Raw genomic sequence first — 19,851 nt, 5'->3', positions numbered from 1 at the left:
AGAAAGATCAGTTTGGATATCTTAACACTTAAATGCCACAAGCATGCTCTGGCACGCCAAGTGTACCTTTGCTAGGTCTTTTATTATCATTTACTTCAGGAACTGGAGCTCTAAGGTAAGGTGTTAAGGAAGATGCACAATTACAGTGAAGATCCAAATTTACACTGCCAATCCCATGCAATACAAATTGGTTTTGCTAACCCAGCACTTTTGGTGCTAATTTTCTAGAAAATGCCAGGAAGCAAAGTAATACATTTCAGAAAGTTATTTTCATGGAAAGCGGTTGGCATGAATGTATGTCGTATATATCTGCTCAGAGTTGATCATGACTTCTGGTCAACTGCAGCAGGAAACTTTTACCTCTGTGTTAGGCTGGATGCAATTATAAAGCAATTTTTTCTTTACTGATAAGAAATATTAGAAAATAAGTGTGTTTGAGTATAGCATGTTTTATAATGGAAGCTCTATTTTTGTTGTAGAGAAGATAAGAGCATCTAATGGGGTGTCAGCAATGCCGATATATGTGTTCCTCTGTGACCAAAGAGAAACGGATTTGCAGTAATTATATTTTGTGTTGGTGACTTCAAAAATAGTCTGCTTTGTTTCCTACAATTAGTACTACTCTGAATTTCCAGTGGATTTCTTCTACTGATCACAAACTGGTGACTCAGTGTTGTCACACCTGGATTCAAAACTTTTGCCATGTCCAGTAGGAATATTAATTTGAAGTTAACTAATGCAGTCTATGTTACGTTAGTACTGGAGGCTTGCTGAGCCATGTTCAGCACTCTCTGCTTTCCCAACTGCAGCTGGCATCACTGATGTGTATTGGAGTCTTGCAGGGTGTTACAAAAGGCTTCCGGTGAAGCTTTTTGAATGAGTGAGTCATCTGATTCCTCAGTGTCTATAAAGCTATGGCACTTCAGCAGCAGACCTGTGTTGTCACTGGACGTGGTAGTTATGGCAAGAATATCTAACTGTTGCTTCTGATGATGATTGTGACTTGCTGAAGTGTTCAGCTTCTGAGTTCTAGCAGCATTACTTGAAAAAGTGGTTTTCTATTGTATCACTGCTCTGTCTAGTAACTTGTATTCTTTTGCAGTTCCAGCATCCTTTCTGAGTTTTTGATGTTGGCAGCTGTAAGATTTGTTTGTATTTTAATCTGCTGTTTGTGTATACATTACAGGGTGGGGGTAGGATTGTTAGTGAAGTACGACAACATCCTCTGCTCGATTGGGCTGCCACTGTTTTTTAGGAAACACAGCTTAAACTTGCTGCCCTGGAACCTGATGGAAGGGTGGTTGCCTAAACCTGACTTTTTTTATTATTGACCTACATCACAGGGAGAAAACAATTTAGTAGTAATAATTAGTAATTTGACTGTAATCATATGGTCACATCATTTATTAGACAAATGATTAAAAAAAAATCAAATCGGTCTCAAATTACATAGAAAACCGCCAGCTAACCAGCAGTGTTGACAGGAGACTTCATTCCCATGTCTTAAAATAATGACGTTGTAGTTTTGGCAAACTATGAAGTCCAGTCAGTATGCAGGTCATTGTTTCTGGTGATTTCTCTTTAATTCTGCTTAGTAATAACCTACAACAGAGGTTGACTGTGACAATTTGGCACAAGTGGAGGCCTGACACAGAGGCAGTGGCATTATCTAACGAGAAAGCTGCATTGCATCTTACTTTTTGGGAAGGTCACCCTGTGAAGTTAACTTCCAAATGCAGGAAAATGCAGGGACGTTGCCATTAACAGGAAAAACCCCAACCAACCAGACCAGGGTCCAGTCTCCCCCCACCTCTTCCTTTTTTTTCTTTTATGTCATTGGGTTTTGATCAAGTTGTATATAGCTATTTTCAGTCAGGTTTTTTTATAAGTTAAGCCAAAGCATTTCATGCTATTCTTTGGATATTAAGAGGCAGGAGATTTGCACAGGAAATACAGATAATAAGATAATAAGCTGCTCCCTCCTCCACTGTACAGTCCCAGTGTGATTTGGGCATCCGGCTGCCAGCTTCCCCCCCCCCCCCCCTTTTTTTTTGAGGGGAAGAGGGTACTCTTCCTCTGAATTCCTGTTCATGCTTTAAAATAAATGAATAAATAAAATTTATAATATATAAAATTACACAAAAACTTACTTATATATTTACTATATATATATACACAATAAATAATAAATAAATTTATTAATGGATAAGGGAAACCTCTTAGATGAATCTGTCTTTACCATTCTCTGGGGCCAGGTTCTGCCTGAGATCTGCAAAATGGTACCCAGAAGGGAAGTTCCTTCTTCCTCTGTTGTCACCGTGCTGTAGCTGTCATCATTACTATCCAAATTATCAGCTGAAGACAAAGTCCATGACCCTGTTAGAGTCCCTGATTTTCACAGATATATCTAGCTGTATCTTTTCCCATTCATTTTTATGATGTGAGAAGGTACGAAATACTGGAATACTTTTTAGAGGAGTAGAGCAATATAACTATTATTTTGTTATGCTGTTCTCAGTTACTGGTGGGAGAGAGACAGGGAAACTGGGAGGGGAGTGCCCTATTGAGCATTAAGAAAACTTTCCTTGTATATACCAAAGGGATGAACGCTTCTTTTACATGATATCTCTAGATAGAGCTTTTGATCTTTCACCTTTTGGAAATGGATGCTAGACTATAAGCTTTACCTTGAATGTATGGTTGGTTGCCTTTCCTGCTGTCATGGCTGTCCCTGCAAGCTAGTGCCCAGAAGGTACGGATAGGAGGAATTCTTGTGCTTGGTGCAAGTTTAATAACCATATTGTTAAAACTTGGCATTCAGAGGGTGCACAGAGACCGAGAGATGGATATTCTAGGACAAACCGGATTTTTAAGGCTGAACTGTGATGGAGGAAATTAGGTTGTTGGTGGCTCATGCTGCAGCAGACTCCTTTCTGGGCACTCGGAAGGGCTTAAGTGTGGTAGGAGAGTTAGGAAAGAATCTCGTCCTGTCATTGTAGAGAAATCAGATAACGAGAGATAACATATTCTGGGTAAGGACAGAAAAAAGAACAACAGATGGGCCTAATATTGTACTAGATGATAAATCCTAAACTTTGCCATTTAACCCCCCCCCCCACATCACCCACCCCACCCCCCCCCCCGCGCCCCAGAAACCCTGGATCCTGGATGGGCAAGGGAGGGATGTTTGTTTGAAACCCAAAATGCACCTGCGAATAGTAAAGGCACCAAAATAATGAAAGGTGTTAATGTTGTGGGTTTTTTTTCTGGTTCTGTGTATTTCTACAGCTGTGGTAAAAGACCGATTGTTTCTGAAACTTCTGAAAAAAATCTGTCTCTGATCACTGCAACTGTAATGTGTCATAGGAAAACCAAACATAAATCTTGAATGTTTACTAGGATGCAGCTCGGGGTGGGGGGAGAAAAGTGTGCTTTGCTCATATTTTGAGCTTCCAGAGAGTCATGTCAGTTTTACTCTGAATTAGTAGCTGTATGTCTATGAAAACCTAAAATTCTAAATTGTCTTCACAAAAACTAAGCCAAGGACATTCCACTGAAAATCCCTGTCATGTTATTGCACCTTTTGTACTGAACCCCAGAAAAAAGATGAAGACGGTAACAGGTGATACAATATTTATGTTTTGATAAACTGTTACTTAAAACTGCATATTTACCTATAAAAAGGTGAATGTTAGCTCTGCTATAAGGTGGTGGGTTTTTTTGTTTGTTTGTTTTTAATTAGGAATATACCTGACATGGATTAAATTCCCTTTGTTGTTATACATTGAGAAATAGAGAAAATTCAAAATCAAACCAGAATTATTTTTATAATACAGATTTCAGAGTAATTTAAGATGATAGTAGAATGCAATGTGCTACAATTCCCTTGTTTTTGTTTCCTTTGGCCACATATCATTAGCAACTGCTAACTCAATGTGTGTGCTTTGATTTAAATACACCAAGGTCGTTTTAAAAACATGAGTACACGAAACAAAATGTCCTAAAAAATAATAAAAAATTTCTCAGCATAAATAAGTGTAGGAAATTTAGGCCTCCAGATGAGATTGTCTTAACCTCTGTTTATGTATTTGGTGGTATGTGTGCTAGGATTTCTTGGCTGTATTTATAAACACTGATTTCAATCTTTTTCCGTTTCCTGGTGCTGTAGCACCTACGCCCTGGGTGGATTTATATAGAATTGTGCTGTGTTCCAGAATGTGCTCACTCTCAGCCAGAATTAGCGCAGTCTTTTTAAAAATCTTTTGTTCATTTGTATCTGTAATGTTACATGATGTTAGAAATGAACGTTAACATCCAAACAGAATATTTGGATCTGTTGCATTTGGCTTAATTTTAGACATCTTTCCTTGATGGGATGATGAAGGGGTGAGGAGGATATGTGTATTTTTAAAATGAAATGTTAAGATTAAAAAGTAAAGATTTAAATAGTTATTTCAGTTTGATGTAAGTTTAGTGGCTACATCTGCTGCTATTTGTTATCTGATGCAGGAGTCTTCTTTCAAATGGATTCTTTCTAAACATACAAATTGGGGATGGGGACTGGTCCGCTGAGAGACATGTGCCTCTTGGTGCGTGAGCGGACTATCAAAATCCACACAGTTTGCTGCAGATTCCTTAAACCTTATGGCAGAGGGTGGAGGTCTTCAGAATCCTTTATGCCTGGATCCCAGAGGCTTTTTTTTTCTGCAATGATGAATTAGGGCCAGTGACAACAATGTAAAAATGCACACTGAGAGTCCTTTTAGCAATGGCCCATTTCTTCACAGGATGAAGATGAATAAAAGTTGTACAGCCTGGAGAAATCCTGTGATACGTGTCTCTATTTTTAGCTCTACTTATTAAAAACTCATGCATATTTAATAGTAAAAGTGTTAATTCATAATAGGCCTCATCTTTATATAGCCTACTTCATATTGTTGTCTTTTCATTAATTGTTCATTTAGATTCTGAAGGATTTCTGCAGACTTAGTGCAGAAACTGAGGAAAGCAGCAAATGCAGCAGTAATCCTGCAATAAAAAAAAATTACAGTATGTTATCACTGAACTAAATAATAAATTGTAATGTGTACTCACAAGGTGAGGAAGCATGGACGGTGATAGCTTTGATATCTCTAACTCCCTAGTGGTCTGCATTCTAGCTCAAATAATTTTCTCATATAGAGAACACAGACCAGACACAGACAAATGTGTATTGGGTACACTTGCAGGTGATGGTGGTGTATGCGAGTTACCACAGCAGTATCATTTTTGTCATAGTGGAGTTCCTTAGGGCTCTAAACTTTGAGTGTGATTACGGATTGGAAACTGTAAATCAGTAAACTGTTAAATAGGGAAAGCTTTTTCTGTCCATTTCCCTTTTCCCTTCTTGTTGTCTCTTTGAAATTTAGTGTGTATCTCTGTGCTTTTAGTCTGTTCCCTGAAGTAGACTGTTTCTGCAGAGCTGTGGTCCTCACCTCTGACAGCTTCAGCAATGGCACTGCAGCTGTTTAGCATTAAGCAGACAGGGCCTTTGTATAGCGTAGAGTATGTCTAAGTGTCTTACTGATGTTCTTGCTACGCCATAACAAATGCAGGCATCTTCTGTTAATAACCTTTTCATATAAATGAATTAATCTGACTCGCATAGTTGTGGAAGAGCATTTGCCCGGAAGAGAGTAACTAGGTACCAATCTGACTTCTTTTTACTAAAATGAAGTACTCTGTTTCTTGAATTACCCAGCTAAAATGTTTGCTTAAATTATTTGCTTAAATTTAGGTAGTGTTTTCAAAAAAATAGTAAAGCAGTTGGTGATAAGAATTTGGTTGTAGTGTTCAAGCATGAAATTCTGAGCTAAATTATATTTCTGGGGAAAATCTGAAGTAGGATATGAAATTGCAATTTGCATTTCTTTAAAACAAATTGTTAGTCTTGGAATTGTTTGTGTGTTATTATTTTCTGGTTTGTAAAAGACAACCAACAGAACTGGTTTGTTTTAGAGCCAAAGTGTGTTAAGTATTAGAAGTGATGTATCCTGTAAATACAGAGGGCAGTATCATCGACACCTTGGTATACAGCCCTACTGAGTTTCTACTTGGATTTATTGAAGCTGAAGATCAGGATCTGTGTATAATACAGACAAACAGTACAAACAGAATGCAGACAAATGGCTGTTTTTTCTTATTCTGGGCTCTTTTTTGCAGGATATAAGGAAACAGTTTAAAAGAATGTAGAGCAGGTAAGTTATCTGGAGAAGGAAATCTTTAGGGCTTAACATCTCTAGTTCCTGCAGATATTACATTCATAGTTATTTGATTCTCTGCAATATTTGTAACTTAATATACTGAACATAATCAGCACTGCATTTTAGCAGTGTGTTAGTTACTGTGGTGATGCTGAAAGTTTACTCAGAAAAGTATATATGAATATGGGGCTTAATTTTTACCTTTTAGCTACAAGTTCTTCTCTGTTTTGAAGTGTTATGAAGATAGGCAATTGAAGAAAAGCTGATTAAAAGAAATTCCTAGTGAATCTAGGAATACTGGTATGCAAAATACGATAGTATTGAAATGTTTTTGCTAATGGCACCTCCTCCTTAAGGACATACCTTGCACTGTCAGCAAGCAGAAGGCATTGTCTTTGAGCTGACCTAACAGTTCTTCTACTCCTGCTAGTTTCAGGGACATCTTTGGTAGCTGATTGCTTAGTATATTATCAGGCAAAAAGCTCCATTAAACTGTAGGCAAGCAGAAATGTTCTGACGTTTTGTTTCAGCCAAAGAGTGTCCTCAACTATTTATGGAAATGCAGTCTTTTTGGGGGGGAGATTAGAACTGGTAAAATGTTCCTAATTGAAATGCCAGAAAGGTAGAAAGGACAGGAGGATGGAAATTTGCATGTATACTGATGGACAGTTAAATTCACTCCTGCAAAATTTGCCAGTTTTTAAAAATAATTGTTTCCTGTTTACCTGATCTACTGATTGTATCTACAGTTTATTTATAAGACTTAGGTACACAAAGCTTTGGGTTGGTTTTGTTTTTAATTTTACTTTGTTCTTTAAGGAGACCAACTGAGTCTTTTTTAGACATCTTCCCGGTCAGTTTTACCAGGCTAGAACTTTTAAAAAAAGGGTAATTGGGGAAATTACTTATCTACAGACTGGTGGGCACTCTTTTTTATTCTACTTTTAGTTTGCTAGCATGTTTCAGTTATGGAATTCTTGAATTTGAAGTCAGTGAATGTATGTTTTACGCAAAGAAATGCCGTTTTTCAAGTTGATAATATCCCCTTTGTGACAAAAATGAATAAATAACATGAAGTGGTGTGCTGCTTTGAGAGGAACAGAGCATTCCTGTGTTTCCTGATAATGTGGGAATCTCTCAGCATGAGAGATGTACCTGTTCTGTTGTGGCTTGATACCATTTCAGTGAGTGAAATCAGTTTTATGTGGTAGAAAGCTGAGCTTGTACGGGCTCGATAATGGGAATGATTGTATTGGATTTGGACTTGGAAGGGTAGAACAATGAATATTTATTCATATTCATTGTATATTTTAGGGATTTCCATCAGTATAGAATGGATTTCTAGTTTAAAATTGGATAAAAATAAATTTATGTAATTGCTTATTGCATAGTACATATACTAGCTTTTAATAACTGCCAAATAAATACTTAAATCAGGGTCTGTTGAGTATTGCTAAAATACAGCTGTCATTTATGGATGTGACACTCATTGAATAGTACCTGCGTTGGTACGGATTGCAGAGACTTGGAATGAAACTGCAGAACTACTCTGATAGTAAGTAGTAGATAATTGTACTACTACTTCTGTCAAGTGCATTATTTTATAAGTGGCTTTTTGAATTGTGGCTTTTTTGACCTGGCAGTTTTCCTTTCTTTTTTCAAAGGAACACATCTTTTCTTTGCTGTTTGTCAGGCTTTTTGGCATTGTACTCTTTCTTCTGGTTACATGTTTATTTACTTTCCTGGACAGACAAATGCTAAATTGTTCTTTTCTGTAAAAGTTCTGTGTTTTGGTCTTTACTGTCCCTTGTTGTAAAAAAGCCTTGGGAGAAGATGTATAATTGGGGAACTCTGACCTGATGCTGCTGATGTTCCGGAAGTCCTAAAGACAGGAGGGAATTTCAAGAGAGTTAAATGGGCTACCCATTTTTCTTGTCATTAATATGTTCTTGCAGGCTTTCAGGTAAGTACAAGCCTATGTCACAGTTTATTCAGAGAATAATTAAATCCACATTTTCCCATCCTGTGACAAAGTATTTTCTCACACAGATTATATTCTGTCTTTCTGATATAGACATTTGAAGGGGGCTATATTTTAGATGCATTGTGTGACCTGACATCAAAAGGCTAAACTGAGAGCAACTGCATCAGTACTTCAAGGGAAATTCTTCAGGACAACCAATCAACAGCAACTAGCAGCAGATGTATCAGTGTCATGAACACTGAAGATCAAACCTCTGGCAGTGGGGATTCTGATTTTAAAGTTTATATAAAGCAATATTGTATTGTGAATTATCCAAGGCCTTAGTTTCATGATATGCTGGGTTTAATGGCTACATGTCTGTACCTCCAGACTCTGCCTCATTTGTGAACTCAACTCTTTGAGGGGTGGTGCTACAGGTAAGATTACTGAAATAAATGAACTTAGTTAAAGTAGTTGCCACTCCAGGAGGAGGTTGAGTGGCTGTATATTACATATGGAGCTTAACCTGTTAGCTGTGAAATTGCGCTAAAATTTCCAGTCAAGTTTTGATTCTTCACGTGAATAGTCTAGAGGATGAGAGTGTATCTGGTACATTTCACTTAAATTTATGTGCAGTTCTTGTATTGCTACTTGCGGTGAAAGACCGGGATGAGTGTTAGGCCATAGACATCCTTTTGTATATCTGCAGGGCAATGCTAAGATACATGTGCAGGCCAGCCATATCTCACATCCTGGCAGCTGCAGCAGAAAGGATTGTATGAACCCTGCATAATCTCTTCAGTGGAAATTTAGACAGGTTATCCAAGCTCTCAGTGTTGAACACTGTAGTTCACCTGGCTGAGTTAGCTTGAAATGTTTTAGGGCTTGCTTGCTCCATCTTAGCTGTGGGTATAGCAGCGCAAGGATACGGGACATTTGTCTACACTGACAATGCAGTATATCAGTAAGTACACTCTAAAACTCATATGACTATAGGCATGCCAAGCTATACATGTGTGTGCACTGATCTTTGGATACATATTTATGACTTTTTACTCTTTTGACCAGTGGCCAGATCTTCTGTGTACCAGCTAGCTCCATGCTGAAGCTTTTGCATGAGAATTAATATAAGTTGTACTGAAAGCAAAGCAGTGCCTGATGGGCTACTGGGCAGGGTGTGTAGACTTGTCAAAAATCTGCAGAACCCTTCAGACTGCTGGTCTTCATAACGGGCTTGAGCAGTTACTTCTGCCTGATGTAAGGCAGTTGCAGTTGGTGGGATGGAAGATGTAAGCCTTACTCAAGCAGCTAAGGTAATATGATAATATGAGTGACATTTGGTTCCAGCTAGATACAAAAGTGTTTAGGACAGAGTTTACAAATGAACTGTACAAAAATGCATTGAAAAAGTCTAAAATACATATTGTGTTACCCTGTGAATTAACTGAGCTATTCTCTGGCCAAATAATATGCTGCATAGACTGTGTTTTAAAAATACATATTTATGCTGAACTATATGCTTTTTCCCTTAGGGAAGATTTCAGCCAGTCTAAATTATATGGTGGTTTTGTAATCTGAGCTGATGTTTAACATCTGAGCTGAGTCACCAGATTTGAGTCCAAAGGAGACTAGAGTATGCGTGCGCACTTTCTCTCTCTTTCCTTTTTTCCCTCCCTCCTGTATGGCAACATCCCTGTGAAATTGCAGCACAGTAATTTTTAGCTTTACCTTAAAACATCTGAACACAGTTTCCAGAAGTAAATTCTGGTGCTAGTTGTGATTTCCCAGCAGTCAGTTCAGAGGATGAGTTAGCAGACTGAAGGCATGGTATTCTCGGCACAGTTTACTTCTGTTGTTGTTTTACCAGTGGTTCGGGCATGGCTCAGGGCAGGGCAACAAAGGAAAAGGGCATCTAGATGAATCGCTGTCCTCTCTTGCTCAGTCTTGGGTTACTCCAGCTTCTTCCACGGATCAAGAGAGGGAGTGATTTTGGTACTCTGAATTGCTTTTTGGAGGAGCCTCTGACTCTTCACTGAGGATGCCAGCTACCTAGCACAGCTGCCTGCCTGGCATAGGGCATGTAATTTAATCTGGCGCTCGCATGGAGGTGGTTTGAATGGCGAAGTCAAACCAATTCTCTTAGGAGAAGATTTACAAAATGCTGTGTCTTTCAAGATGCTTCAGTGGAGTTTCTTGGCAATTTTCTTGATTAAAAAGGAAATCTGGTTAAACAATCTTGCACATATAGGTTCGTTTCTGGAAACTAGCAAATTTATTAAATTATTTTATCATCATTGCTTCGGGCTAAACTGCTTCTAATAGTATCCAGTAATTGTCCTATTATGAAAGCCCAAGAGGCTTTGTTAGAGGAGAAGGTAAGGAGATCAGTAGAAATAGAAAGCGTTTCTGAATTTAACTTGTCTCTGCACTTCCGGATAGAAAACTTATGTTTCAAGACAGTTACGATCCAATTAACTTGAAGCTGAATTAAAGAAAATGTGAATTTTACTCCATTTAAAAACAAAGAAAGAAATTAACAAACATTTAAGTACTTAAACTATATTTGAGTGTTGTGTCAGTTATGATGGTAGTTTTCTGTCGTTTCTAGTATCTTTTCAAGAGCACCCCAAATGAAAGAAATACCGAGAACCGGCTATTCAAGGAAAATCAGTGAATACAAATTTACTGTCAAATGTGCAAATTGAAAGAACTGGGGGAAAAAGAGAGACAGCTTTCCCTCTGAGATACCAGACTGGAATGTCTGAGATATCCTCAGCATCCTTGTAATTAAAAAGAAAAATGGTGTCAGAGGTATAATGATGTGGTTTTTCAAGTTTATGACATCTCTTTTTTGCTTTTAATTCAATTACAGATTCTCTAGGTTTAGAATGATCACTTTTTTTTTCTTCCAATATATCCATCACTGGACTTGTTCATATCATTTACCTGCATAGTTTATTATTTAAAACATGCAGACCTAATGAGCACTCAGGCATTCTGGATAGCAATATTGAACAGTTATGATTATATTTTACTTGAAGGATCTCATCAGTTCTCTGCCTGATGTTGATGCTCAGAACTGTGCAGTTATGTAGTATAAAAGTCATTATATTTTTGAAATACTGAACTTCGTGATCTACTGGAAAAATATTAAACTTCCACTACATGATACAAGTTGATTAACTGATATACTAAATCATCCTAAAGACTTAGAATATAGCCATGGTCACGTAACTAAAAAGCCCCTATTACCCTCTACTTGGTAAACAGTGGAGAAAAACAGAGTTCCCAAACAGCTGATTCTTCTTGGCTTTTGAATACTGTGACAGCTTTTACATTCATCTTTATCTGGGTGACTGAATAGGAAGCATCCAAACGTGTTAGCTTAACTTGAATCTGATAAAATGTTAGCTAACAGAGATAAATCCTAATAATCAGGCAGTGAAATACCTTCTGAGAGAAATTCCATTATGTGGATCGCAGGAAACTTGATGAGTAGAAATTCTTGGAAATATCCCAGGAGGCATAACAAGAAAAGGGACATCTGGGCAGAAAGATGAAGCTTTTCTCTCATTTCCGTCTGTATAGAAAAGTATGCTTCATGTCAACTTTATCTGATTTCATTTTTTATATAGACCAAGTCTGTGTCTCCAAATAGGCCTGGAAGGAAATTTAGAGAGCTGTTGAGTTCATCTCTGTGTCTTGGTATACTGGGTTTGTGTGGTGGGGTTTTGGTAGCCGGGGAGGGGCTGCAGGGACGGCTCCTGTGAGAAGCTGCTGGAAACTTCCCCGGCTCCAAGTTGGACCTGCCTCTGGGCCAAGGCCAAGCCCATCAGCGATGGTGGTAGTGCTTCTGGGATGACATGTGTAAGAAGGGGAACCTGCAGTCAGGGAGGAGATTGGAATGTGAGAGAAACCCCTCTGCCGACACCGAGGTCGGTGCAGAAGGAGGGGAGGAGATGCGCCGGAGGAGGGGATGCCCCTGCAGCCCATGGTGGGACGGCAGGCTGTCCCCCCCCAGCCCATGGAGGGGAGCGGGGAGCAGATGCCCACCTACAGCCCGTGGAGGACCCCACGCTGGAGCAGGGCGATGCCCCCGAAGATGGCCGTGACTCCATGGGAAGGCCTGTGCTGGAGCAGTCTGGGCCTGAAGGACTGCAGCCTGTGGAAGGGACTCACACTGGAGCAGTTCATGAAGAACTGCAGCCTACGGAAAGGACTCACGTTGGAGAAGTTTGTGAAGGACTGTCTCCCGTGGGAGGGACCCCACGCAGCAGCAGAAGAGTGTGAGGAGTCCTCCCCCTGAGGAGGAAGGAGCGGCAGAAATAACGTGTGATGAACTGACTGCAACCCCCATTCCCTGTCCCCCTGCACTGCTCAGGGGGAGGGGGTAGAGAAAATTGGGCGTGAAGTTAAGCCTGGGAGGAAGGGAGGGATGGGGGGAAGGTGTTCAAAGATTTGGCTTTACTTCTCATTATCCTGTTTTGATTTGATTGGTAACAAATTGAATTGAGTTTGGTTTTTTTCTCCCAAGTTGAATCTGTTTTTTTCCCGTGACCATAAGCGGTGAGTGATCCCTCCCTGTCCTTGTGTTGACCAAGGAGCCTTTCGTTATATTTTCTCCTCCCCATCCCACTGGGGGGGAGGAGTGAGCGAGTGGCCTCATGGTGCTTTGTTGCTGGCTGGGCTTAAACCATGACACTCTGGCAAAATCAGTTTCTGATGATCTTGCTGAGGAAGTAGCTGGTGAATTTTACTCGGAGGGCCCCCTCTGTCCTGCTGGCAGAGGTACACAGCAGCTCTACAGGAGCTTGAAAGCTCTTTAGTACTGAGAGCAGGGTAAGTGCAGACTGGTTAAGCTAAGCATATGAGTTAACCATATGGTCAACCATCACCCAGCTTCTTAGGCAGGTTTTGCAGCTGACAGTGAATTCTGACTATTCTGCTTTTGCCAGAGTTTGTAGCGAGTTTGAAGCCAGTGTATGGATAGCTACAAATGGACTGTAGTCATACCTTATCCCAGAAAATAGGCTAGTTTTGAGTTCCTTGGGGAGAAAAATCCCCAAATTCTGGATTTATTCAAGAAACATTTTCTTTTCTCAGCCACAAGCTCAGAACTGGTCAGTTTGAGCCCTTTCCTTTGTTGTAGCATTTATAAATCTTTGTACAGAACAAAGCAATGTCACGCAGTGTGTAATTGGGAAACCAGCATGTTTTCTGTTCTTCGTATTCTCAATGTGTTCTTCTGCCTGTATAATTTTGTGGATTGCTTATCTCAGCATGAGAGTGGCATTTGAGAGAGATACCAAGCAGCATCTGAATAAGTCCAGAGAAGAGCAACGAAGCTGATGAAGAGTCTAGAGAAGAAGTCGTATGAGGAGTGGCTCAGGGAACTGGGGTTGTTTGGCCTGGAGAAAAGGGGGCTGAGGGGAGACCTTATCGCTCTCTACAACTACGTGAAAGGAGGTTGGAGTGAGGTGGGTGTCAGTCTCTCTTCCCAAGTAATAAGCAATAGGATGAGAGGAAATGGCCTCAGGTTGTGCTGGGGAGGTTTGGATTGGATATTGGGAAAAGTTTCTTCACCGAAAGGGTTATCAAGCACTGGAACAGGCTGCGCAGGGAGGTGGTGGAGTTGCCATCTCTGGAGTTATTTAAAAGACGTGTAGATGTGGTGCTTAGGGACATGGTTTAGTGGTGGACTTGGCAGCATTACATTTATGGTTGGACTTGATGATCTTAAGGGTCTTTTCCAACCTAAATGGTTCTATGATTCTATGAATGGGGAGAAAATCTGGGGGCCTGTTGGGCTGGATGGTTCCTCCTGCCCATCCGACGTACAGCGACAGACGCTGGGGTGCAGAGCACTCCGAGGGCTCTCCCTGCCGAGCCTTGGCCTGCAGGCTGCCGCACTGCCCACCTCCTCGCCTCGCTCCTCCCATGGGAGATGCGACATTGCAGCGCGGTGGCGTGAAGCCAGTCTCCCAGTGAGATGTGTTAATCGTCGCTTCCCCAGCAGCACCCTCAGCCACACGCTTAGAGCGCAAATCTTGTCTGGTGGGTGACCAGTTGTACTCTCAGGGCCAGCCCTATAGAGTTGCTTTACAGTAAATGCCGTGGGAAGAGGCTGTTGGCAAGACCTATAAGACACATAAAAGATCACGGCATAAGCAGGAAGTGAATCACTGTTTGGAGTAAGATAAACAGGGCAACATGTGAACTCTGTTTTGTTTTGCATGGGATTTTTTTGGGGTTTTCCTGTGCTGGAACTCCCGGACTTTCATTGATGTATTTTTTTAAACTATTAAACGTTTGACTGCATGTCAGAAATGGTTTGACGTTTCTTTTCAATCTCCTTTAGTGAAGAAGGTTGGGCAAGGGGATTGTTCCTGTCTGTGTTTCGTATATTAAGTGGACCTTTTTGATAGTTCTGGTCTCTCTATAATTAGTAATTGAGGAGTGTATTTAGATAGAAATGATCCTGAACTTGTGCCACTTAGAGATTAAGAAGAAATCAGCCCTATTTCTCTTTAAGCTTCTTGTCAAATAGTGAAGAAAACGCTGTGATACGGGTAAGCAGCTTTGGTACAGGTTTTACTTTTCAACTAAAATACTTGCTAAAGTTAGTATCTACTGATTTCTCAAATGCCTATATTTTCACTATGCTTTTGATTCATTTTCCACATTTCGGCTTGCCTTCATGAAACAATATTCCTTGCCAGCTTGGTCAGATACTTAGCAAAATCGCTGCTCTAATCACATTCAGCCTGATTAGCCAAACCTTCATGGCAGCGCAGGTGCACACAGCTAATTGTGGGCATTGTCTATACAGTACAGTCTGGGTGCAAATGCCGTTTCAGTGGTGCTTAGCAGGAATTGGAAGTGGGAGGATAACTCTTATTTTCAGTCTCTGTTAGGTTGCATATGTTAGTGTACTGTTATGTTATTAAAGACGGACATAAGGAATCGTTAATCAAATGTCAAATAAGCAATTCCTTTTGTAGGCAGGAAGGCACTGTGTAAGGTTTTCTTCCCATCTTCAGACTGAATTTTCAGACTGCAAATAATTCAAGTAGTGGGTATTTTTTCCCTTCCGTGACTTCTTATGGTTTGGGTTGTATGGCAATCACCTTTTCCCCTTTTACAATATGAGTGTTATGTTTCTCTCTACAAATCTCCTTAATTAACCTCCCAGCTTACTGTGAGATGCTACGTAGCAGAGTATTGTCTGACACTAGGGCCCCTTTACAACCTATTTCACTGAATTTTGAAAATATTCTAAAACCTTACGAGTCCTGAATTTTTGGAGGTATTTTTTCCATAATAGGAGCTCATTTACATGCGAGGTTAACTTGTTTGTTGCAAATTGATTTCAATTGCTTTAAGTTATGTGGTGGTTTGTTTTTTTTTTTAGATCATTGTTTAAATCATGTCTTTAAGACTCTTGGATTTATGAGTAGTATCAGAGAAGTTACCCAGCATTTAGATTCGTAGTTTACTTTACTTTCAGAAACTGTAATGGTATCCATGATTCACCAGAGTGATAACAATTAGGACTTGAGAAAATGGACTGTTGCAAATGAGTTAGCATTTTTCTCAGGCTGTTCTCATCTCTCAAACTGTGGGATAGCCCTAGCTAGTGCAAGTTAGTTCTCATGTGTCCTTAAACATGGATGAGTTTGTCCATCTGCCACATATAAATTTTCAATATGTTCCAACAAATGCCCGTGCTGCCCCGGGTACAGTGTACTGCTTTGCAGCTGAAGGAAATTTTTTCATCCCTCCTATTAAAACTTTGTCTTTAACTTGTAATCCTCCTGCATGACACTTAATTTGCAGTGATTTTACTGCCATAAAACCACTATATACAATAGTTAAAAATTACATAAGTCTCTAGTTGCGGGACAGAAGAAATTTACTTAATAGCACACTGTCAGTCTGTTAATTAATCTTGCCCAATCTCCTAGTGTGGAGGTCAGTGGTACTTAGGCAGGTGTATGTGCTTGCTGCCATAGGCAGGCTCAGATGCAAATTGGGTCTCTTTCTGACAAGGGGGTACAACTCTTTGTGACATTTAAGACTTAACTGTTAGCATGTGCTGTTGCCCAGATTGCAAAGTAAAAAAGAAGGGGGACAAAAAACAAAGGGGGATGGGGTGATTGCAGTGACTAGCTGATCACTGTGTGTTTCACTGGCTTGTAGGGAAGTTGGTGGCTATTTCTTATTTACCCTTCTGGTCTCAAAGTCATCCAGGATTTTCAGATCTAGTGAATAATACTCTGCGTAGAGAAACAAGATACTAACTTCCCTGACTCTCATTTAAGAAGGCCCTTTATACCAAAGTTTTCTTTTTGTCACTGACACTGGTGTCACACACAGGCAGAGTACACGCGAATGTGACAGAGAAGGAGTTAGTGAACACTGCTGACATCCAGCACCAAAAATAAAATGTTTCACGTACACAGCCAAAACATTGTTCATGTCAGGAAAGACTGTGTTGCATACTTTGTGAAGTAAATATGGTAATCTCCATTTCACTTCTGTATATGTAGAATTATTGAACTGAATTTTTGTTTCTTTCTTTTTCTGCAATATTTGATGCTGAACCATGTACAGTGTGTGATGAATTGCATACAACTGGATGAGTTGAACTTTATTTTCCCCCTTTTTTAGTTCTTAATATTTCAAAACTTCTCCAATTTAAGAAAAGCTGAAAAATAGCAGAATTTGTAATACACTGGAAGAGTGCATACACTGAAATGTTATTAAAAAGAAAATTGAAGATGAGTGATGAGATGTAGAAGTAAAGGGAAGAGGCAGTTTTTGAAGATTCATCATGTTGGGAAAGAGGGATGAACAGGAAAAGAAAACCCTCAAAATATGAAAATGCCTTTTTTTTTTTTTAAATGAATTTTTCTTAATCACAATCTTGGGATCTCCAAGTGCTCTACTTATTTAATTATTAAAAAGAAAAAAACATCTTTTGACCTCTAGAGGCAGAGGTTTCTGTTTAATAAACCAGTTGTCAGATATTTAATTGATAACAGTAGTGTACTGTAGGCCTAATTACAATTATAATACTATGGAAGTGGCCAGCCAATCCATTCGCTTCTCGTGGGCTCTACATAATTCTGCATTACAGACTTCCTTGCTTGAAACAAGGAGCATTATAGCAGGTGACACTAAGCACTGTCTGACAATGCTTGGGTTATTTTAAGAGAACAAATATATCTGTGTACGATAGCTGAAGGCTATGACGCCAAGAAGAAAGCCCAAGAATAATACACAGGTACCTCTTACTTGCTTTTTTTGATATGTGTACATGCACACATTTTTCTTATATGTGGTTATTTGTATGTATAAAACTAAGGAGATCTTTCCTGCAGTATACATCCCTCAGAAGATGCTATAGTGGAATAATTTATGTTGTTAACGGTTAAGTTGCAGTCTGGTCAGAAATGCTGAAATACTATTTTCAAATTGTATGAAGAGTGTAAGGACCCCAGGACACAATTTCTTCCTGGTGAGCTTTGGAGTTACTACTGGGCAGGAGGACTGCTTTGGTTTGGTTTGGCTTTGGAGGAAATACATGGTTCCTATTCCAGGTGAATATAGTACAGAAGATCATTTTCACAGTTTTGACTGAAAAACACATTACCAGAAAAATCAGTTTCTTCTGAAAGCAAATGGTTCTGCCAGATAAGGACCATTTTATTTCCTGTGTAAAATAAAGAAACAACAATGGTACAAACTATAGCTTTTGAAAAAGGCAAACAGCTTTGGTCGAAGTCACGTAGCTTAGATAAAGAAATTTTCATATTCATTCTATGGCATGAGGTTCCCCGTCACCAATTCTATCCTCCTATAAGCTGTTCCCTCTGTTTTAATATTTTGTTATTCTTGTCCTTCCTTTCTGATGATTTATCTCAAGTTGTGAGTAATGTGAGGGCTTATTTTCATATGGTGGTACTTTTAGTAGCTATGGATAATGAGATGCAAGTTCTGCTTCTGAACGTATATTGTGATGACATTGGCATGACCATTTCAGTGAAGACCTTCTAGTATCTCTTCAGGGTTAGAGGAAAACTGTTGAATTTGTAAGGCCTCTGTTTTCTGATGTATGGAGAAGAGCAACACAATCTGACTGCACAGATAAACTGATATGGGCTAATTGAATATATATCCGTAGTCTGAAGTACCCCTGTCAATGCTCTGATGTGGTTTGGTATGGTATAGAGGATCTCAGAAGCTATGCTTTGTATCTTAAAAAATAAAATTCTTACAAAATGATTTCATAGTAGCATAAATCCGTGATACCATATTTCTTCTGAAATATGTCCAACCTTATTAATACCTTCAACACTTTACTGATTCTGAACATATAGTGCATAGAGTATTGTTGGAAACTAGTGTATCTACGTGAAAGTACATCATACACTGCTGTGATTTCTTTGGTGGAAGATGATGAGTTCATTATCTCTTCACTCTTTAGATTACTGCCAGACTTAAATGAGCTTTGTTACTCTGGCTGTTATTGCTTATTAGATGGTCTTGGATGTTTTGCTTTCTGTTGCTTTCTGGCTTATAAATGTTATTTAATGGTGTGTGGTTAACTCTGAATTTTGTCACAAGTGATTCATGTGTGGCTTTTTTTTTTTTTTCTTCAATGTACAGACACTAAGGTGGCTGCAGTGGTAAAACAATGAAGTAAAAGATTTTACTCAGTCCATTTTAGGCTTCTGTATGCCCTAATGCCTCTCCATTTAATATTTGACTGAGTAACCTGCTATCTCACTTCAACACTTCTTTTTTTTTCTTCTTCATGATAGATCTCTGAACAACAACTTTTTCACGTAAATTGACAAAAGCGGAGAAGAGATGGCCAGTTCAGCTCGAGAACATCTGCTTTTTGTGCGACGTCGCAACCCACAGCTACGGTATACTCTGAGCCCAGAGAATCTGCAGAGTTTGGCATCTCAGGGAACCATGGCTGAGAACATGAACTTGCAGCGTGCCAACAGCGACACTGATTTAGTGACCTCAGATAGCAGGTCTAGTTTGACAGCCAGTATGTATGAATACACCTTAGGGCAATCTCAGAACCTCATCATTTTCTGGGATATTAAGGAAGAAGTAGACCCGACTGACTGGATAGGACTATATCACATAGGTAAGTTAGAACCATCTTGTAATATTTCTGTGCATTTCTTGTTCTTTTCCCACTTCATATTTCCTTTTCTGATATGTGTTCTGGCACACTACATAATTAATCTAAAGGTTAAAGTTGAGGTAAGACTGCAGAGAATTACCTTGGATTTCTCTTTGTTAGTGCAGTGAACTATGTAAAAACATGATTCTGATTAATGTAGGTATGGTTCCACAATGACCTGCTAGAAGATGAAATGCATTCTTACTAAATAACAAATCTGCATGCAGTTAACCTATTTTCAACTTTGCTGGTGGCTGGCTTACAGACTGTAAAATTTGGAGTACCATATTCATCATGTAACTTGACATGCTTACCGTCCAATGTTTATACAGTTTTTTTGGTCAAGTAAATTCTTAACACTTGTGTAAAGGTATTTTGTATAAGTCTTTGATTTTGTAGAACTGAAATTGTATCAATTCTGAAAGAGTGAGAATTTCTGT

The 19,851-nt window shown here is 39.3% G+C and overlaps 1 protein-coding gene across 1 annotated transcript in view; it reads left to right on the top strand.

Moving 5' to 3' along the window:
• Positions 1-19,851, top strand: part of HECW2 (HECT, C2 and WW domain containing E3 ubiquitin protein ligase 2) — a 172,852-nt gene that overhangs the window by 37,414 nt on the left and 115,587 nt on the right. The window contains exon 2 of the mRNA XM_075028037.1: positions 19,032-19,372. Within this exon, the coding sequence (XP_074884138.1) occupies positions 19,081-19,372 (292 nt within the window). The 5' untranslated portion in view covers positions 19,032-19,080. The remainder of the gene's footprint in view (positions 1-19,031; positions 19,373-19,851) is intronic.

The sequence above is a fragment of the Buteo buteo genome, chromosome 5 (assembly GCF_964188355.1).
Source record: "Buteo buteo chromosome 5, bButBut1.hap1.1, whole genome shotgun sequence".
In the NCBI taxonomy this organism is placed as follows: Eukaryota; Metazoa; Chordata; class Aves; order Accipitriformes; family Accipitridae; genus Buteo; species Buteo buteo.
This window is presented reverse-complemented; position numbering and strand designations above follow the sequence as displayed.